Source organism: Sorex fumeus, unplaced genomic scaffold (assembly GCF_029834395.1).
Source record: "Sorex fumeus unplaced genomic scaffold, SorFum_2.1 ptg000006l, whole genome shotgun sequence".
In the NCBI taxonomy this organism is placed as follows: Eukaryota; Metazoa; Chordata; class Mammalia; order Eulipotyphla; family Soricidae; genus Sorex; species Sorex fumeus.
This window is the reverse complement of record NW_026606063.1, coordinates 42029301-42052234: the sequence shown is the minus strand read 5'-3', so window position 1 is coordinate 42052234 and position 22934 is coordinate 42029301. Positions and strand designations below refer to the sequence as shown.

At 38.6% G+C, this 22934-nt stretch overlaps 1 protein-coding gene across 1 annotated transcript in view; it reads left to right on the top strand.

Moving 5' to 3' along the window:
• ANTXR1 (ANTXR cell adhesion molecule 1) overlaps positions 1–22934 on the top strand; it is a 218100-nt gene that overhangs the window by 30815 nt on the left and 164351 nt on the right. The window contains exons 4-7 of the mRNA XM_056126863.1: positions 16239–16320; positions 17644–17677; positions 18988–19067; positions 22179–22247. Coding sequence (XP_055982838.1) covers positions 16239–16320; positions 17644–17677; positions 18988–19067; positions 22179–22247 — 265 coding nt within the window. The remainder of the gene's footprint in view (positions 1–16238; positions 16321–17643; positions 17678–18987; positions 19068–22178; positions 22248–22934) is intronic.

The window sequence follows — 22934 nt, the reverse complement described above, 5'->3', positions numbered from 1 at the left end:
ATCCAACATACCCAGCAATCTCCCGGCCTCACATTCTTCCCTAAAGTTGTCCACATTTGGCCCGTTTTTCTTACATGGAGAGCTTAGGTAGGAAACATGATTTCGGCATGTGGTCAGATAATGTGATAATCTTCTTTGGTTAGTGATTACAGCCAGATATTTTTACACTAGATTGCACAGGACATGTCTCTCAAGGAGTTTGTCCAAGGGCTTTTCATCCTAAGTCATAATGATGGTGAAAAGAAGGTATCTCTAACACTGTCACCAGGCCTGGGTGCACATTAATTTCGGAGAATAGTATGGTCCAATTGTGTGATCCCACTCTTCTTTTTGAGTACCTCTATTTTCAGAAGAAAATTAAAGCATACTCCTATTATTATAAAGTGTTATTTGAAGTGGCTTGTTAAAAAGCAAGCTACTTGACCATCTTTTCATTTTAAAAATGCATGCACTCTTATAGTCTGTTCATAAAAGAACCAGTGTGTGATATGATGGAAAATATATGTGATGGTGTTTCTCAAAATCTAGAGTATAATTAATGCTCCAGGAAACAAAAACAGACATTTCATGTCTGCATGCAGCACACTGAGTCATACTGTGTGGGCACCACAGTTGTAGAATAGAAAAAAATGGGATTTGAACCAGGACTCAGGCTTAGATCTACTCTGGACTTCATTGACCCTACTCATGCTCTCACACTTCTCTGAATCTCTTTTCTTCTACATATAACGAGGAAGATCGCAATGCCTTACCATAGTAGGGTGTGCACTTACTGTGAATTAATGCATGGAAAGTGCCCAACGCATCACAGATGTTTCGGAAATGTTACTTTCTTTCCTTTTTCCCTTCCTACCATTTTTCATTTGGTGAAAAAAGATAAAAACTGACAGAGTAACATCCAGAAACATTCTAGTCTGATGAAGCCAGCCAAGGCAAACTTCAGAAGGCGTCAAAAGAACCAAACAGTGAGTTTTCACATCCAACACTAGACAGCCAAACCCAACAAGTTTTCTGTCACACAACAAAACCACCACGATTGCTCAATTCGATGCAACACTGCAGCTTCAGCACTTGCCTGCCCATTACCCCTTAGCCCTTGGCCTTCATCCTGTGTAAGGTCCTGAACTTCAGCACTAGCATTGCTGGGCTCTGAACACTTCCTCAGCACCTTCACATTCTGCCTTGCCTCCTCACCCTCAAGCTTTAAAAACTCATTAAATAGTTCAATCGTTAATGAGATTGCAGGGGAAAAAATTATTCACAGCCCACCACCAATCTCATGAAATCAAATGTCAAAAAAATTGACACCCTTCCCTTTGTCTTTTCTCCCAGAGATAATTTCTATTCTGAGTTTGGGGTTTCTTGTTTTAATGGCCATTATATGCTTTTATATATGAATGGGTGATACTTTTTTATATATTAAACTTTATAATAAACAGTCACATTGCATGTTTTTTTGAATTTTTGCTTTTTATGTGTCACATCATGTTTTTGAGATTTTTATCTTTTATCTAGCTGTGTTTGTTCATTTCTATTTTTTATTAAATTCTCTATTGTGTTTCATTCTACTATAATAATGCACTGTCACATACTTATCGGTCCTCTTATCCTTAGCAACTTTGCTTGTAACTTTTTGCTATTATAAACAAATTGTAAGGAACCCTGTCTCCTGGAGAATGAGATACAAGTATTTCTCTATGATATGTTGGTGAGGATTAAATTTATGAATCTTGGAGATGTGATTATGTAGCTTCACTGGATAGGATTTAATGTTTCGTTAAAGGGGTTACAGTAATTTACATATTCATTAGTCATTTACAATAATTCTCATTGGCCCCATTCTCTTGCCATCTTATGTGATTCCCCCAACTCTTCTTAAACCGACTGTGCCCACATGCTTTGTGAGTCAGATGATCTGATATTGGGCCTATGACATCCTTTTACCTTTAGGTCAGTGTAACCCCAAAGCCTTACAGGGAAGCATTATGTTTGAAAGAGTTGTAGCTCCATCAACCTAAACTGAGGAGATGTGGTCAGAAGAACCTGAACAGAAGAAACTTGCCTACTATCTGTGTTAAGGCTGTTCACTTCCTGTTTCCACATGATATTTGATTCTATAATCTCCCATGTGCTTGGCAGAGTACCACTCTGTCTCTGAATGACTGACCTAAGTGGAACCTTGTAAAGTGGTATTTATTTGCACAAATTTGTGATGTTGTCCTGTGATTAAAACATTCCTGGTCATCACTAGCTTAGGCTGCAAACTTTGGGCATTTCTAGATGGTCTCCCTTCAGTCAGCTCCAGTTAGTCATGTCTACTGGACTCTCACCCCGTGGGCACCTCCTACCTGCCAACTGTGGCATCACCCATTCACAGAGATGTCCTGCCTCTGCTTACTCTTTTTTTTTTGAATTTTGGGTTACACCTGGCAATGTACAGGGGTTACTACTGGCTCTTCACTCAGGACTTACTCCTGGTGGTGCTCAGGGGACCATATGGGATTCTGGGAATCGAACCCAGGTCAGCCGCATGCAAGGCAAATGCCCTACCCGCTGTGCTATCTCTCCAGCCCCTGCTTACTCTTTAGTCTTCACATAGAGTCAGATATACTGTTTTGAGCTGGAAGTGATCCAATTATCTGATATCCCACAACTCCATTACATTTGAGAAACATCAAGTTCAGGGAGTTATCCAATCTGCTGAGGAAGCAGAAGAACTAGGATTGAATCCCAAGTCTATTTTTCTCTTTTGATAACACTGAAACCATGGGAAAGATGAGATTACTGAACAAAACACCTATTAAAATTGGCAGATCCACTTCTATTCAATATAGTACTGGAAGTACTTGCCATAGCAGTTAGACAAGTAAAAGATTTGAAGGTCATTCAGCTAGGAAAGGAAGAAGTCAAATTATCACTATTTGCAAATGATATGATACTATACTTAAAGGCTACAAAACAGCTCCTACAAACAATAGTTTTGTGTAGTAAAGTGGCAGTTTACAAAATCAATACCCCAAAGTCCATGACTGTCCTATATGCAAATAATAAAAGAGAAGAAAGAGATTTTTTTTAAAAAAATCCCATTCACAATTGTGCCTCAGAAAATCAAGTACCTTGGAATCATCTTAATTCAAGAGGTTAAGGACCTGCAAGAAGCAAATTACAAAACAGCACTTCAGGAAATAAAAGAAGGAAGGAAATGAGAAAATAGAGGTACACCCCCTGCTCGTGGATTGGAAGAATTATCATCATCAAAATGGCAATACTCATCAAATCATTGTACTGATTCACTGTGGTCCCTGTAAGGATACCCATGATATTTTTCAAAGAATAGACCAAGAATTTCTGAAATTCACATGGAAAAATTGTCACTGTCCTCCCGTTGTTCATCGATTTGCTCGAGTGAGCCCAGTAATGTCTCCATTGTGACAATTGTTACTGTGTTTGGCATATCGAATACATCATGGGTAGCTTGCCAGGCTTTGCCATGCGGGCGAGATATTCTAGGTAGCTTTCCGGGCTCTCTGAGAGGGGTGGAGAAATCAAACTCGGGTTGGTCATATTGACCCCTTGCAAGGCAAACACTCTACCCGCTGTGCTATTGCTCCAGCCCATGGAACAATTACTCCCCATAAATATCTAAAGCAATCCTTGGGAAAAAGAACATGAGAGGCATCACCTTCTCCAGCCTCGAACTGTACTACAAAGCAGTAGTAATTAAAACAGCATGGTATGGAATAGAGACAAACCAGCAGACCAATGGAATAGAATTTAATACACAGCCCCTCAAATATATGATCACTTCATGTTTGATAAATGATCAAGAAATGTGAAGTGGAACAAGGAAAGCCTCTTCAACAAGTGATGCTGGGAAAACTGAATCGCCACATGCAAAAAAATGAACTTATACCTCTGTCTAATGCCATGCACAAAAATCAGATCAATATGCATTAAAGATCCTAATATCAGACCTGAATACATAAGGTACATGGCGGAAAACATAGACAGAACTCTCCATGATATTGAAGCTTAAGGCATCTTTAAAGATAAAATACCACTGACCAAGAAAGTGGAAACAAGGATAAACAAATGGGACTACATTAAGCTAAGAAGCTTCTGCACCTCAAAAGAAACATGACCAAGATACAGAGACAGTCCATAAAATGGGAAAAATTATTTACCCAATACCTATCAGATAAGTGGGTCAATGATCTGTCACTGTCCTCCCATGGGTCATCGATTTGATCGAGCGGGCCCAGTAACGTCTCCATTGTGAGACTTGTTGTTACTGTGTTTGGCATATCGAATACATCACGGGGAGCTTGCCAGGCTTTGCAGTGTGGGTGAGATACTTTCGTTAGCTTTTTGGGCTCTCTGAGAGGGGCAGAGGAATCGAACTTGGGTCGGCCATGTTTGCCATGTGCAAGGCAAACGCCCTACTGCTGTGCTATTGCTCCATATATATGGCACTGGTATAACTTTATAAGAAAAAAAACCTTCAACTCTATCAAAAAATGGGAAGAAGACATGAACAGAAACTTCCTCAAAGAAGAAATACAAATGATGAACAAAAGGCACATGAAAAAATGCTTTACATCACTAATCATCAGGGAGATGCAAATCGAAACAACAATGAAATATCACCTTACACCACAGAGACTATCACGCATAAAAAAACAACAACAACAACTAGTGCTGGTGTTGATGCGGAGAGAAAGGGACTCTCATTCATTGTTGGTGGGAATGCCAACTGGTCCAGCCTTTTTGGAAAACAATATGGACATTCCTCAAAAAACTAGAAATTGAGCTTCCATTTGACCCAGCAATATCACTTCTGGAAATATACCCCCAGAGTACAAATACACCAGTAGAAATGACATCTGCACTTGTATGTTCATTGCAGCATTTTTCACAGTAGCCAGGATCTGGAAACAACCCAAGTGCTGAGAACAGACCACTGGTTAAAGAAACTATGGTACATCTACACAATGGAATACAGTACATCTGTTAGAAAAAATAAGTCATAAAGTTTGCTTTTAAATGGATGGACAATGGAGAGGATCACATGAGTGAAATAAATCAGAAGGAGAAGGACAGACATAGAATCACTTCACTTATGTGGGATATAAAAAGCAAACAAACAAACGTAGTATGAGACTAACACCCAAGGACAGTAGAAACAAGGGCCAAGGTGAATGGTCCACGATTAGAGGCCTGCTTGAAGGGCTGGGGGAGAGTGCAGTTGGGATAGAGAAAGGACCATTATGACAATGATGGAAAGAAATTGCTCTTAATGGGAGATGTGTGCTGAAAGTAGGTAAAGGACTAAACATGATGGTCTCTCATTATCTGTATTGCAAACTCTAATGCACAAAAGGAGATTTGAGAGAGAGAGAGAAAGAGAGAGAGAGAGAGAGAAGAAAAGAGTTCCTGCCATAGAGGCAAACTGGGGGGGTGGGGGGGTGGCAAGAGGGATATGGCAGATATTGGTGGTGGGAAATGTACACTGGTGGAGAGATGTGTGTTGGAACATTGTATGACTGAAACCCAATCACGAAAGCTTTGTAACTTTGTAACTTTAAATAAATTACAGTGATTTAATTAAAAAATAAATTTAAACAACAACAAATATTAAAATAAATAAAAATGGCAGATCTATCTGAGTCTTAGAGTTCAACACCTTTATAGCTCTAGAAGAGAAGGAAAAATCTACAGAAATATGAGTGAGAACAAATGAAGTCTATAGAAAGAGTGTGGTGTAATGGAAATCAGAAGGGTAGAGGCCAACTATGCCTGATGCTGTGAAAAGAAGTTAAGATAAGTGAATGTGGATTAGCCATATGACATTGTCAACCTCGACAGAAACTATTTCAACAGAGAAATAGTTTATGCCATTTGGAGACAAATCAAGACGGAATGGGTTAAAAGTTGAGGGTGTCTAATTTAAAAATAAGGGATAATAAACATTTTGTTCTTTCATCCCACAAGAAGTACCCCCAAACCAAGAGAATGATACAAAGCCACAAAGCTCGTCTTGGAAAAAAATCTGAAATATTTTAATCAAAGGCAACACTACATACGGGAACAGAAAGAGTATGGAGGAGCTACAGATTTTGCATTCATTGATTGTGGGAAAAGTTCAAAATTCATCCTTGGGGGTTGGAGAAACAGTACTGTGGGTAAGGTGCTTGCCTTACGAATGGCAGACCTAACTCAATCCTCAGCATCCCACATAGTCTCCTATGTGGAAGACAAACAAACAAAACTATCATCCTTCGGAGTGCCATACTGAAGATGAATAAACCCTCCAGTCTTGAAGAACCCTGGAAAGTTCAAAATTTAGAACCATCAAATACCAAAACGGCAAGGAATGGAAAGAGGATGCAAACTGTAATGTTAACATGTTTATCTAAAGAGTTGTTCAATCTTCACAACCACTTTCTTTGACTACATTCTGAAAAGTATCTGCCTCTCATCCCACAGAGAAGAAAACTACATTCTCTGGCAAGATTAAATAAGAGTGATATCTTAGGCAAGCAAAGCAGATAAACAGAGATCATGGATGTATCTGTATACCAAATGCTGCTTCTTCTAGCCAATTCCAGACTTTATACCTATGGAAAGAATTTGAACAAGACTTAACTATACAGAAAGAAATATCTCCCAGGAAAAAACACACTGGCAGTTTGAGGTCTTAAAAAGGACTTAGTCAACCCTCATTGGCTTGTCCTGCCATGCATACAGAGCTTTCAAGTCCTCTCAGTAGGAGCAGACAGCCAAAGAGCCTTGCCTATAAAGATTTGAAGATCTCTCCACCAGGTAAAACAGAGAAGTGAAGAAGCAAGTATTCACCAAAGAAAGTGTCATGAAAGGGAATGCTAATCAAAGGGTTAAAATGTAGAGAGTTGGAAAGATCTAAGAGGTTTAGTCTCCACTTCATAGCTCTCCAGGCATTGCTGAGTGTGGGTCTACTGGTTCCCAGGTACTTCTGGGGAATACATCTAAACAACCTTAGAGGGAGATGATGAGTTACAGAGGATTATTTTTGAATAAGAGATACTAGAATATATTTATATGTTGATATTCAGCTTCTAGTATTTCTCTTCCGGACTCAAGATATAGAAAAAGTAGAAAAAGGTTTTACAGTAAAAGAGTATTTACTTCTTTACTTCTGGTTAGGATAAAGATAATGTTTAATTAAAAAACAAAACCTTTGTTGCTGGGGACTGGAGTGCTAGCACAGCGGGTAGGACATCTGCCTTGTACGCAGCTGACCGGGGTTCGATTTCCAGCATCCCATATGGTCCCCGAGCACTGCCAGGAGTAATTCCTGAGTGCATGAGCCAGGAGTAACCCCTGTGCAATGTCGGGTATGACCCAAAAAAGCAAAATAAATAAATAAATAAATAAAACTTTTGTTGCTATGGTCAACCAGATCATTTCAGAGCAACTAAAACACATGTTTCTAGCTAGCAAACAGACACACGGGAAATATGGAATTTAAGAGAAACAGTCATTTATAGTGGAGCAGAGGTTTTCAGAAGCTTCCACACTTAGAGATGGATGTGTCAGGAAAAGTCAGCTGAACCTTAGAAAACAAGGTATGTCAAGGATGGTTTGTCTGAAGGTGTCCCATAAAGGTAAAAGAAATTTTGCACACTGATCTTTCTCCTCCATTACCAACATCTCTGTGTTTCCCAATAAAATAGTTGTGTGGAAGATGCTGATTTGGCTGGAGAGTTTGTATAGGGTTTAGATGCTTGACTTGTACCTGGTTGACTCTGGTTTGATTCGTGGGACTCCACTAAGTACCCACAGCACTACTAGGAGGTAGTTCTTAAGCACAATCAAGAGTAAACATTAAGCACAGCCATGTGTGTCTCCATCCTCAACAAAAAAATGCTCAAAATTAAAGAAGTTGCATAAACCCAAGGATTCTTGTGGTGCTTGGATTCTTGAGTCCACAGATGAATTCAAAGGTTAAGCCAACATTCTGAGGCTCTTCTTAACTTCCCCCATAGCTCAAATACTGAAAGACCACAAAGGCAAGGCCAGGAGGAAAACTGGAAGTTGGGCTAATAATAGGGAACATTCTTTAATTAGAGGGGTGACCAGTTCAAGCTTAGACTAATTCTAGAAGGAGTCTAAATAAACACCTACAAACCTCCACTCACACAGCTGAAAAGTTTATACTTTATGGAGAATACATCAGATAAATTAATATTATATAGAGGTCTCACTATGCTTTTTATACACTGTGTCTGTAATACAGATTAAAAGATTACAGACATGAGAAAAGCAGGAAAATATGACCCATAATCAAGAATAAACATGGTAAGAGAACCAAACCATAGATGACGACTCAGTTATTAGAATTAGTGTAATACTTTTAAGTATTTTTTTGTTTTTTTGCTTTTTGGGTCACACCCGGCAATGCTCACGGGTTACTCTTGGCTCTGCACTCAGGAATCACTCCTGGTGGTGCTCAGGGGACCACATGGGATGCTGGGAATCGAACCCAGTTGGCCACGTGTAAGGCAAACACCCTACCCACTGTACTATCGCTCCAGCCCCAATACTCCTAAGTATTACAGGAACTTCCAAGCAACTATTACAGTCATGTTAAATAATTTATACAATAAGGTAAAATATAATGAAAGGAAACATGGGATATCTGAAAAGAGAAAGATCAAAGAGAACTAAGTGAAAACTAAGGAACTAAAACCATAAAATATTTGAATAAAAGCAACTATTGAACTTAAAACAAGTGCTATTAAGAATGATGTAATCTAAAGAGAAGAAAGAAAAAGATTGGGGAAGGGGCTGTATTAGGTTGAAGTAAATCCTGTCATTTGTGGAATGCTATCAACTGGTTTAATATGTGTACATCTGGAATATCATCATAGTATTCCACACACAGATCTCCCAAAATTAAGGAACGTCAAGCAGGCAAGTACAAATAGAATTCGCTTAAGCACATCAACTTTGAACTTTTAAAAAACCAGAATAAAGGACAATGAGACCAGTCAGGAGGGGAACACGAAGAATATAAACATAATGCCCAGAAGTAGAGAGAGTGTAAGAAGGAAGGTGCCTGCCACAGAGGTGGGAAGGGTGGGGGTGGTGGGAGGGACACTGGGAACATTGGTGGTGGAAAATGCACACTGGTAGATGGATGGCTGTTCAATCATTGTATGACTGAAACTTAATCATGAAAGCTTTGTAACTGGATCTCATGGTGATTTAATAGTTTTGTGTTTTTTTAAAGAAGAATATATTACAGAGAAGCAATAAAAATAATTGACTTTTCATCAGAAAAATAAAACTCTTATATATAATCCAGAAGACTAAGCATCAACGTTTTAATAGAAATAATAAGAAAGTAAATTTAGAATTCTGTATTTAGTGAAAATACCCTTAGAGTTGAAAGGGAAAAAAAAACACATGAGAATTTTCACTATCAAATTAACACTACCAAAAAATGAACAATGGCAAAGATTGTAGGAAATCATACTGCATGTAAACTGGACATACGAAAATAGGTAAGAAAAAGAGCAGACATGACAAATGTTTTCTTAATTTTATAAGAATAAAGCAGACTACTTTAGACAGCAGGGATCACACACACTCGGAATTCCATGCCTGGCTTGCTGAGTCGCGTGTCATCCAGAGTGAGATGGTGAGCCGGGTTTGGGAGAGCAAGAGGGATTCAACCGGCGTCCGCAGTTGTCTTGCCTCCAACTGGCTCTTGCTTGAGCAAATTGGTGATTAACAGGATGACAGTGCTACAGTGACAGTGCTTCAGTGCTACTTTAGACAGAAGTAGTAACACTATACACTGGAGTTTATCCTTTATGTAGAAATAGAAGATTTATGTCAGTAGCACAAAGGAAGAGAGGAAATGATGTGGAAATAAAATACTAAAGGATAAATCAAATTACAATACTAATTTTAATTTCATGAGGAGTGATTAACAATATCAACATATGGCAACCTATTATAAGAATGAATATTATAATCCATAAGTCAACACTGAAGTTAGAGGGTGATAAGTACTACTAATTCCACAGATATTAACCATAATAAAGGGATATTACAGATAACTTTACAGAAATAAATTAAAAAGTTATTAAGGAAGTGAATAAATTTTTATGTGTGTTACTATATATAAATTATACTTTGTATATTGGGCTGGAGCAATAGGACAGCGGTAGGGCATTTGCCCTACAAGCGGCCAACATGGCCGACCCGAGTTCAATTCCTCCGCCCCTCTCGGACAGCCCGGCAAGCTACCGAGAGTATCCTGCCTGCACAGCAAAGCCTGGCAAGCTACCTGTGACGTATTCAATATGCCAAACATAGTAACAACAAGTCTCAGGATGGAGATGTTACTGGGTCTGCTCGAACAAATAAATGAAAAATGGAGGACCGTGACCGGGGACCGTGGCTTTGTATATTAAAAGTATATATAAATGAAAATATATAAAAATTATATTTATATACTTAGAGTCTTTGGCTTAGTGTGCAATCTTTATATGACAATCACTTTTAGGTAAAAATTCTAAAGAGGTTAAAATCTATATACATTCTAAAAAATTTTTATAGAGAATTGTATTTGGTTATGGAATTGCATGACTTCCAAAGTAGCAGCAAAATATCCTTAACTAATCTATGTTCTTCCATTCTGCTCACTTCTTGTATTTTTGTGGTCAACCCTAAACCACAAGACCATCTGTGAGAACACCATTAGTAATGTGTGTTTACTATATAAGTTAAGACTCCAATACCAATAACGGAGTCTAAGCAAAGTTCAATTCTGAGCAAAGTCCAATTCCACAGAAACTTTTTCTAGGAGGCAAGAAGTTGACAATGCAAAGCTGATGTTGGGTTATTTTGGGTGGTAGTGGAGGGTTTTTTTTTAATAGTCTGCAATGTGGTAGACATTGCCTAACGCCAAGGGGGATTTTTGCAGCTTGAACATCACTAGGGTACTTGAAGGAAAGTTTTCTATAGAAGTGCTTCTTGGCATGATCATGCTTAAATGTTTCCATCAGCAAATATCAAAATATCACAAGACAACAAGAATCCCAGGAAGAAGTCTTCATGTAGTGGATAAAAAATTTTCAGAATAACAGAAAGTCTCATGGATTTTGAATTCTCCTCATGCCCTTAACCTGCCTAGTGGTGTGGGCATGGTGTTTACTCAATTAATTATTTTACAAATTGTTTCACACACACATCCCAATTGGAGTCATTTATTTAACAAGTTACCTATTCTGTGCCCATCATTAAGTGTTGCCAGAGTTGCAAAAGAAACACTCCACATGTGGCCTGAAAACTCTTTACTGCTAAGTAGAAACACTGGCAGACATGTGAAACCACCAAGGAAAACAGAGGACTCTTTAATAGCAGCTTCTCTTCACAAATTCCCAGCCTCTCTCATTTCCCAGGAAGATAGCATTTCATTTGGTAATAACCAAGTCCTTGGAGAGGTTCTTATCATCCACTCCTTCCTTGAATATGTCTTTCTCCCAAGGTATTGTTTTCTGTTGCTATGAGAACATTAAAAAAAATACCCTAAGTAATGGTAATAGTTCTATTGCTCCAGAATTAAAATGGACCTTCAATTCTCACATAACCCCACTGTTCACTGCCTTAGGCATTGTGGGTGCATAGAGAAGACATAGGAAGTTAGGGCAGGAAGTCTTGATCTTTTGTCATGTTAGAGTGGTGTAGAGAAAGATTGTGATCACTGGGACTACTGAGCTCCTATCATAGTCAGACAAAAAATATCAAAAATAAGGGTATTTGCTAAAGCAACCTTTGCTTGTTCTGGTATCAAGAAACAAGAAAACTCAAGAAAATACTTGTAAAGAAAAGGAAACAGGGACTAGAGCGATAGTATAGTGAGTAGAACTATAGTGAGTTTGCCTTGCACGCAGCCAACCTGGTTTCCATTCCTGGCACCCCAGGTGGTCCCTTAAGCTTGCCGGAAGTGATCCCTGACCACAGTGCCAGGAGTGAGCTTTGAGCAGTGCTGGGTGTGGTCTAAAAAACAAAACAAAAAGAGAGAAAGAGGAGAGAAAGGGAAAAAAAAGGAAGGAAGGAAGGAAGGAAGGAAGGAAGGAAGGAAGGAAGGAAGGAAGGAAGGAGGAAGGAGAGGAAGGAAAGCAAGAAAGAAAGAGAGAGGAGAGAGAAAAAGAGAGAGGGTTGAGGGAAACAGACTAGAGAAAACACCCTAACTCCCATCCACCAGACTTTATTTGGAGCAATAAAAGAACAGTGAAACAAAGGAATCTTCCATACTCCCAATATCTTTTAATTTATTATTTATTTTTGCTTAGGCACTGTAATTTGCAATATTGTAAAGGTAATTTTTTAAAGCTTGAATTCTAACACAATATCCCAATTTTAGTATTATCAGTTTGTCTCAAATCTCACTAGTCCATAAACAAAGAATAAGAATATATTTATAACATCCAATCTCTTCCCAAATAATTATGATAAATTATTCTCCTTCCACATAGCTCCTCCCAGTATTTCAGGATACTACTTCTGTATTCAGAAACAAACTTTGGTTTTTCTTATCAGAGCCTCACCCACATATCTGAGCATTGATGTCACACCACATTGCCTCTGCTATTCCCTTCAAGAAAAAGGTCAGACTCCAAGGCAAAGCTGTTTTCTGCCAATGTCTTCTGCTAATGCCAACCCTCCAGCCCCCAATCAATAACCCTGGTCAGACACAGCAGCCTCATCTTTGTCCATTCTTCTAATGCACAGTTATATTCCCTTTCTCACTACCCAACAACAGTTGAAATTCAAATGCATTTTGTTGGGTTTTATTAAAATATTAGGGTAGAGAACACAGAGAATAAGGGCTGAAGGGATCACAGTGGGCCCAAGTGCCTGCCCTGCACCAAGGCACTGAGTTCAGTCCCCGCTGATAACCATGTGCACTCATCATGGTCCCAGTGGAGTCTCAGAACCCAGCACCTCAGCAGAATGTATGATTCCTGGTATGCGGTCAGCTGCATACAAGCACCTCAACTAACATGTGAGACTCCAGGTGAGCATATCAACTAAAACTGTGTCGGCACAGAGACCAGAAGTGTGGCCCCTTCTGAGCAGGTGTGTGAGAACTACATCCATCCTTCAGTGGGTACCACAACTAAGGTGTGGGAGAGCACCTCAAGCAAAAGCACAAGAACCACATCCAGGTGTGTGTGACCCTCAGTCATTCACAATAATGACAGAGATGGAGGGAAAAGGGAAGAATGGATAAATAAATACAAGCAAGGGAATGAGAAATAAATACAGAAAATGGTCTATAATCACTCTATAGGTCCAGACCTAGGCTCAGTGATCAGGTAAGCACCTGCCTGGCCTCCTTTTCCAAGGCCAAATGAAGTCTTCAAAATATTTGTGGAATATCTATCAGGTGCCAGACTCTTCTCTAGACATTGAGGCTCTAGCAAGACCAGAATCAGACATGATCTGCCTCTTGTGTAGCTTAAAGTCTGAAAAGAACAGTTCCTCCCCCCAAAACTAATTATTTATAATCTAATGTTACTTGCCACACAAACCTATCAGAACGGTGAAGGGAAAATTGTGGGTTGTCATGATAGAGCCTAATAGAGGGAGGGGACTCATTTGGGTTGAGGTGGACAAAAAGGTGATTTTTAAAAATTGCTGTTTAAGTGGACCTAGAGGAATGGGCCAGAATTAGCCCCGTGCAGAGGTGGTAGAAAGTAGCCCTGCTTGCCTGGCCCAGTCATTGCAGATGTGAAAGGGATATTGGAGAAAGGAATTTGGGGAGATCATTGAGACTCAAGTGAAGGGAATAGGGGCAGAGTAGTACAAGTCGAAGTTAGGCAACGTGAAACAAGCCCCTGTAGACACTAAAAGGTCTTGGTAGAATTGGGAAGTTTTATTACAAGTGTAGTTACTGACCACTATTAAAGATTTTTCTGGAGAGATAGCATAGGGGTTGAGGCACTAGCTTTGCATATAGGCACTAGCTTTGCATTCTTACAGGAATGAACCCCAAGCAAAATCAGGAGTAGTCCCTGAGCACTTCCAGATGTGGCCCAAACTCTCTCCTCTAGCCAAAAGAAAAAAAAAATCAAAGGTTTTGATTTTTAAGATTTTGTATTTTAAGATTTTTAAGGTTTTGTATTTTAAGATTCTGGCAACCATATTGAGATTACTAGAAGAAGAGAGAGTAAAATAATAGCCCATGACTATCCTCGTGCTTAAGCAAGGGATGATGGTGACTCAGACGAGGCATTGGCAGAATCTCAGACTATCTCATAGTAGTCAGTTTTATAACCATATACTTAAGAGTACAGCCAATCGGATTGGATTATTGGTTACATGGAGGAGGCGAAGGAGAGAGGAGAGTCAGGTAGAAAGTCAAGGAAGACTTAGTTAGTTTAGTTTCTAACATCAGCAGCTAGTTATGTGACCTGATATCCAGACACTGATAATACAACCAGAAATACCCAAAGGCTGAGTAACTATGTCTTAAGATGTTTCCCTAGAGAAATAGCAGCAGCCCAGGTCAGACAAAGACTCACAAAGACCTGTTTTCAGATTCTTTCTTCTGGCTCTGTGCTCGGGGAATCACTCCTGGCAAGGCTCAGAGGCCCATATGTAGTTGTGTGAGTCACAGACACCCTTCCTGCTGTACTATCACTTCAGCCCCAGATTGTTTTTTCAAACCTCCAGTCTGGTAATCTGGTCTCACCCTATCCACGCTACTACATCAGATTTAATGAAAGGCTAATTGCATTAGTATTTCTGCCCAAGCAGTTGACACAAAAGGCTAATAAATTTAATGTCATTCATTCACTCAGTTATTTGAGAAACTGAATAACATAATGATTCAAAGAAGGGTCTCTGGGTTTAAATCCTGCGATGGCAGGATTTGGTGGGTTTGAGCAATTACCTTAGTATCCCTGTGCCTCGCTTTTCTTCTGTGAAATGGAGATAATAGTTTCTAACCCAAACAACTGCCATAAGGAGGAAGTGAATTCATTTTCCGTGGTGTATGAACAGAAATTGGCCCGCTCAGACATTATTGGAAATGGCCTTTGCTCCTTCATAACAGTGTTAGTGAAAACCACTTGCTTTTTATAATTCCGTGCTCGGAGACTGCTTAGAAGAGGAGAATGCCATTTCTGAGTTGAATAGTGTTCAATACTCTGCTGTCTTACTTCACTGCTATGAACCCAAGTTTTCTCATCTTATAAAATAACCTGTACATGTACATTTGGGCCTGTACATGGTGAATGATGTTCAACGTGTATTAGGTTTCTTTCTCTACTCAAAAGGAACATTTCCAAAATCTGTGTCTCTCTGACATCTGTTTCTGAAGAGATCTCCGTGTGAAGGTTTTTTTTTTTTTTACTTTTTCATAGGCTTATAATTTACAAACTAGGTTGTTTTTGTTGACCCCTCCCCCACCCAGAAATTGCACTTTTCTTGCCGTTTTCTGTTCAGTGTGATGCTAATTAAAATACAGGAGCATGCATGTGAACTTCTTACCAACCAGATAGAAAGCGCCCCAAACGATTCAAGTTTCCCTTTGCCCACCAGACCCTTTCCTGATGCCATAACCCACTTCCTTCCTCTGCTCCATCTCCTCCTTGAGCAACCTTTGTATAAAAACACGTCACCAGCCCACAGAAAACACTCTTGGTTGTCCTGGAAAGCATGGCTTGCCTGGACTTTTATGTCCAAAGCTGACTACATGTTTTCCTTTGGCACAGCCAAGTGGGTGGCAGACGTGGTTCCAGACACTTGCCTCTCCCTCAGCAGTTCTGGTAGGAGTCTTGTCCCAGGCGCTCAGTGTCTGTCTCTTTTGGATTCACTTAAACCATCCGTATCTCCATACAAAGTTTTCTAAGTTGCTGAGAGTCCCCTGGGGAGGGAGCAGTCGCATTTTTTAGATACTTGTCCAAGGCAAAAGGTAAACATTTGTCCTGTTAAAGGAATGGAAAAGTGAGAGGAAATGGGAGTCCAGCGAAAGGGTACCATCCTTCATTACCATCCTTCACTTAGCCTGTCTTGTGGCTGGCTCTGGATGGATGCTCTATGACAAAGACTCTCCGAGAGGCTTTTGGAGAATTCTGGGACAATATAACTACATTATTTATAAAAGAAGAAAAAGACTAACAGATAGGAAAGCACAAAATGCTCCAAAAGATTAACAGGGTATTTCTGGATTTCAGGGAGCAGATTCGTCAGGGTCTGGAAGAACTCCAGAAGGTCCTGCCCGGAGGAGATACTTACATGCATGAAGGATTTGAAAGGGTAATTTTATTTTGGGATGTGTGTGTGTGTGTGAGTGTGTGTGTGTGTGTGTGTGTGTGTGTGTAAACTTGTTTCTTTTGTAAGTTTTTTTATATAGGTTTACAGTACTACAAATAATAAAGTTTTAGGTATACAGTTTTCCAACATACCACCACCAGAGTGCCAACATCCCTCTACTGTTGCCTTTCTAACCTCCTCCACCTTCATGGTAAACTTGGCTCTGTAGCTCAAGTCTCAGGGTCTTCTGCCACTGCCCTACATTTTTTCTTATTAGTCTCTTTCCAGCTCACATATGAAAGAGATCATTTTGTATTTGTCCCTCTCTTTATTACTAACTTCACTCAGCATGATACCCTCTTGTTCCATCCTCATGACAGCCAAATGCATTAATTTATCTTCTCTTATAGCTAAGTATTATTCCAATGTGTATATATACCACAATTTTTTTTATCCAGTCATCTGTTCTTGGACACTTAGGTTTTTTCAGATCTTGGCTATTGTGAACACCACTGCAGTGAACAAAGGAGCATGAATGGCTTTTTCAAAGAGTTTTGGGGCCCTTGGGATTCATGTCAAGTAGTGAAATTGCTGGATTATATGGAAGCTAAATTCTAAATTTTTAAAAGAAATTTCCAACAGTTTTTCATAGAGTCAGAATAAAACATTCCCACAAATGATAGATGAGGGTTCCCTTTCCCCAAAATCCCCATTATTACTGATTGTATAAGAGTATTTTAAAATAAACTCCCAACATAATACATTAGATGAAAACATCTTTCTAAAAATGGTGAGATATGTATGACATATATGTGAAGGGAACTAGATAACACCTCATGGCCAAGGAAGTGAAAACTAATTCCCTTAACCACTTACACTGATAACTGTCCAAAAGAACTGAAAAAAAATGAGTTTCCTTATTCCTTCCCTGACCTTGAGGTGCTGGCTGGTACTAAATAGTCCTGAACCTTGCTGCACATGAGGCCTCTCCATTCTCCAGGTAAACTTTTCTATACAGTGCTTCAGTGATGGAGACAGAATTCTAGTAACTTTAAATGACAGGAGACTGGTCCCAATTTCTGAGGAATAGAATGTTGAGTTTTGTTTACACACATTGTAGTTGAAAGACTATAACTGTAGAGGAATGTGATCCATTGATATTTGTCTGAAGCTGAGGTGAATAAAAAAGCCTTATTCCAGTGCTTACGTGATAAGTCAAGACAGACCCATGATCTCAGAACCAACACTTACAGTCCACTGCCCAATATGGTTCTGAAATGGTCAACAGAGTCTCGATATATGATGGCTCTTTCATGTGTTTTTCAGGCCAGTGAGCAGATTTATTATGAAAACAGTCAAGGTAAGACTCTGTTTTGAATTATCATTATGAAATATCGAACTCTTTCTGTGATTTCTTCTGAAAAAGGACCTCAGTGATTTTCATGTTTCAGAGGCTATTGCTCTCTGCTTTTCTTGGACATATATTTCATATATTTACAAGGAAGGAAGGCACAGAAAGATAACTTGTGCCAGGTCTAATTGTACTCTCTTATTGCTGCCAAGAAAATTTACATAAAAATAATTAAAATCCAGTTCTGAGCCATAGCCTGCAATTTCCATGAAAAATTGTGCATGTTGCTTTCATAAAATTAGTAAATACTTGGATGCATTAGTTGATTCTTGGGTTTCTATGTGAGTTTAAATTTTCTTGAACTCTGAACTCCAAGTTACTTTAGTGCTGTGTCTGACTATGATTCTAAGATAGAACAGCCAATGATTTAAACTTTGCTTCACTTATATATATATATTATTTAGTAGAATGTCTAGTTCATGGAAATAATTTTTGTATTATAATTATTTTAGCTTTTGTTACCAATGCTGCAGACTTTTATGGACAGCATTTCTTTTTTGGGGAGAGGGGAGTGGGTTGTATTTCCAGCAGTGTTCTGAGAACATAAGGTCAATTGTAGTGATCCACCATTTGAACCAACTCCTAACTCTGATAGAATTTTTTAAATACAAGGGAACTCTCATAAAAGAGATTCAGATTACAGTGAGAATTTTTCTCACAGGTCTGTAAAAGTATTCACTGCCTATTTCATTCTAAAATGCAACAAATTGAATAGAGCCAGTATTAACATCAACCCTTCTTAATATAGATCAGCTATTTATCAACATTACTCAAGGTCTAAAAATCACTGCAAGAATTTTGGTAGATTTCGCCATTTGCTTTAATAACTCCCAGTCAGCTTGTAAATCAGCTTGCCAACTCTGCCCAGCTGGTGTGAGAAGAATCCTGAACAGCTCAGGGACATATCATTGGCTCTAAGGACTCAGCAATAGTCACATGGACCATCTCTAGAAAAGACTCACAGCTGATTCTCTGAAGTTACTCCCAGCTCTCAGTCCAGTGCCCATGCCACCAGGTTTGGCCTTGGCTTCAGATGAGACTGAGAAACCTGGACACACAGCTTCTTCCCCTAGTAACTGTCCCTACAGACACAATCATTTTCATGGTAGAGTTGTTTCAAGTTTCGAGAATAAGTTGCTAATCCTCAATACTGTTGACTGTGAGAGGTTGAGCTTATAAGAAAGATGGATACCCAGGGCTGAGTGGATTGCTCTCAGTGTGGTGGGGTGGACTGAGTGCTTCTGTGTTGTGTTGAACAGGATACAGGACAGCCAGCGTCATCATTGCTTTGACTGATGGAGAGCTCCATGAAGATCTCTTTTTCTATTCAGAGAGGGAGGTAAGCAATGATCTTCTCTGCATCTACACATAGACATGGATTAAAGGCTTCTTCCTTTTGCAGTGAGCTGTAATCTTTCTTCTCTGGCAAAATATTAGATGTTCTTGGTAAAAACAAAGCCTGGATAAATTAGTATTATATGTGAATAACAGTAATCATCATTTATTGTTAAAGTGAACTAAGTCTTTTTTCCCCTTTCAAAATATTTACATATTACTTTGTGTCTTGAGGGATAAAAATTCCTATCATGCCTTCATTGAAAGCTTTCCATTTATCTAGCAGTTTTGAAATACTATATTTTACTTTTAAACAAAAACATTGGCTTCATTTCCCCTCTATGTCCTTTCATATTTTCTTATTAAAAAACAGGAGGAAGGGAAAGGAATACTTGAAATATGTAAGAGCCAATCTTGTCAGAATGTATTCATCATTGATTCCTACTCTAAGAACCAAAGTTGAACATTAATTGGTGGCAAAGTAAGCATTCTTCAGTGCTTCTTTTTTCCTCTTATATTCTGAAGAAGTGCTTCTCAAAGTAAGTGAAGGGACTCTCTCAAAATGAACCCTTATTTTGTTCTATTAAGAGATTCATAAAATTGGTTTATCAAGAATTGGAAAGAAATGCTTATACTTTGTAAATATTTTCCTTTCAAGTTTTAGATTTTACAAATATATAGGTAGACAGATAGACAGATAGGTAGATGATAGATAGACAATAAACCCAAGAAATCCAGCTTACCATGGTAATAAAGCCATGTTAGTGATAAAGGTTCATTCAGTGCAATTAGAAAAAAATACAGTAAGAAGAAAAACAGGCAGTGAGGGGGAAGGGTTTATCAGAACAGTATATTTATCTCAAGCTCTTGACTAGTATTTATATTTTGGTTGTTTGGGGCCGGTGTTGGGTCTGCAACTAGTAATGCTTAGAGGCTATTCTCAGTTCTGTGCATTAGAGGGTGGGGGTGCTCGTTGCTCTCCTGGTGCTCAGAGGACTATGTGGGGCCAGAAAGTATCAGACAGGAATTGGCTGCATGCAAGATAAGGGACTTAACTCAGATACTATCTCTTAGGCCCCACCACTACTACTTATTTTAAATTCAGCAATTTCATCAATCAAGAAGTTTGCAGGTGCCTCTGGCTTTTTAGATTTTCAGATTTCACTAAGGCTGTCCTAAAGTACTCTCTTGGTGCTTTTTTTGCTAATGGAAAGTGTTCCCCAAAAGATTTCTGTTTTTATGAGATAGGAAGAAAAGCAAAACTGGTGATCAAGGTTTGTTTTGTAGCAGCCATTCTAGATGCGGCATGTGATCCCAGCAGTGATTCTGGGTCGATTAAGCTCCTTCCCAGAACTGCATGTTATAGGCTGTGTGCTCATCCTGTCATCCCTGCTTTTACTGCATGAAAAATTGTTACTTGAGATTTTGTGTGTTATTTGGTATTATTTGGTAGACTGTTTGGTGGGGTCTGGGAATGTTCAAATTTTTTCCATATGATTTAAAAACAGTTCTTTCTTTATACCAGTTTGGCAGATGGAAGATTTAGCAGAAATACTCTACTATCAGATATGAGTGAATCTGACAATTTATTCACTCAATATTTTCTGAGAGTATGTTGGGCACTTAGCTAGACATTAGCGACACAGAGATTACAAAACACTATGGTTTTGGTTCCCTTCATGGAAATACCATGTCATGATCAGCTTTCTGAATCCTGTTCTGGCAAAATACATGAGGAAATAGTGTAGGCAAAGACATCACTCCCACCCTACCTCCAACAAATAGAAAGAATCATTTATAATGGGGAAATACATGGTAATTATGATAACCCCTAAGAATTTGGAAAATAATGTATATAACCAAAAATTTAAACTGCAATAGAAATGCAAAATGGCTTGAGTGCTGAATAGAAGTCAAATAAAAACCCTAATAAGGAAATAACGGACTATGAAACTAATGATGGGTGCCAGACACTTAAAATAGGGGTTAGTAGAGAGGAATCTTAGGTATGGCACATATAATCTTGGGAAAATTTTTGGAATGCCAATGCCAAGGAGGCTTTCTGAAAACTGAAAAATAAATCTCATGATATATAAAGAAAATGAGTCTTTCCATGTTTGATAATTCTATATAAAGCCCAATTGGAGAAGAGTCATAGAATGTGTTGCAGATAAGACTGTGGCTAGACTGAAAGTTTATTTTTCCCCTAAGCATCAAATATTTCTGATATGAGGGGAAAATACATATATGTTTCTTTCCTTTTTGGAATTCAAAGTCAGCTGCAAGTGAGTTTGAGTATTAAGAGAAGAAAAATAATTCAATTCTAATCAATGTATGTGTTTACCATGAATTATTTAATAAGTATCTAGGGTATATACCTTATGATTTATGATTTTTGTTTTCTATTTTGAGACTCAATGCTGAATGTTAGGTATCAGAATATCTAAAACACTTATTTAACCTATACTTTTCCTTGTTTCCCATCATTTTCATCAAATTTACTTCTATAGATATCTCTCATGTCCACCATGCATTATGTTGAGATCTGATGTTCATTCACTAAGTGCCTTTATCCTTTCCATTGTGGTGTGTGACACACAGTAGGTCCTCAAAAAGCAAAGTAATACTTCAACCAATCCCTGAAGCTAGTCTAATAGAAAAGGACTATAGTTGTTACTGTTTCTCTTTTTAGTATCTTTGCTTCCTTTTCTTTCCCAAATTATTTTATTGTAATGATCAAAATTATTTATTGAATTGACATTGGTTTTTAACTATATATGGCCAGAGCAATAGCACAGCGGTAGGGCATTTACCTTGCACGCAGCCAGCCCGGCTGAGCCAGGTTTGATTCATCTGCCCCTCTCGGAGAGCCCACAAGCTACCGAGAGTATCTCACCCGTGCAGCAAAACCTGGAAAGCTACCCGTGATGTATTCGATATGCCAAACATAGTAACAACAAGTCTTAAAGTGGAGACGTTACTGGGCCCGCTCGAGCAAATCGATGAACAATGGGAGGACAGTGTTTATTTGTTTTTTATGCATATACATATACACATATAGATGCATTTTATAGGTATACAGCATTATTCTCATGTCTTTCTTTCACTGACCCAGGCTAACAGATCCCGAGATCTTGGTGCAATTGTTTACTGTGTTGGTGTAAAGGACTTCAATGAAACTCAGGTATGATCATGTGTTTCTCAGGTTTGAGATTATTCAAGCTTGTGAATGGGTGAAAGCAGGGGCATTCGGGACAGAAGGTACAGAAGTATCACAAATATTGCATAGGTAGATAATTTTCCAGAAACACTGAGCAGAAAGTCTAGAGAGAAAGTACAGTGGTTAAGGCACTTGCCTTGCAGATGGTGAACCCTTGGAGCACCACCAAAAGCCAGTAGTAAGCCGTGGGCACTGATGAATGTAGTCTCAAAACAAACAAAAATCCCAAAGTTCTAAGCAGAAAGGGAATTACCACCAGCCATTTGCTGATGTGTTTGTGAGTCTTTAACATGGACTTTTCAGCATCTTTCTTGATTGACTTTTTTTAAGACAGAAGTCTGTCAATGTCAGTACATTTCCCAAATTTTGAATGATTTGATTTCAAACTAAAAATGTTCTTGATTGACTTTCTCATAAGATGTCAAATTGCCAATATATCCAAACAAAATTTCATTTTTCTATGTAAATGACTAACAGTTCTCTTCTCCCACTAAAAAATGCATTTTTAATACAAGAAAAATGAAAATAATTGACAGGTGGCCAAAAAGTATGCACAAGAATATATATAAACAAATTATTAAAAATTGCTAGCAACCCAAATAACTGTTTCTCAATATAGTTCATCATTATTTTCTGTCCAGCAACATGAAA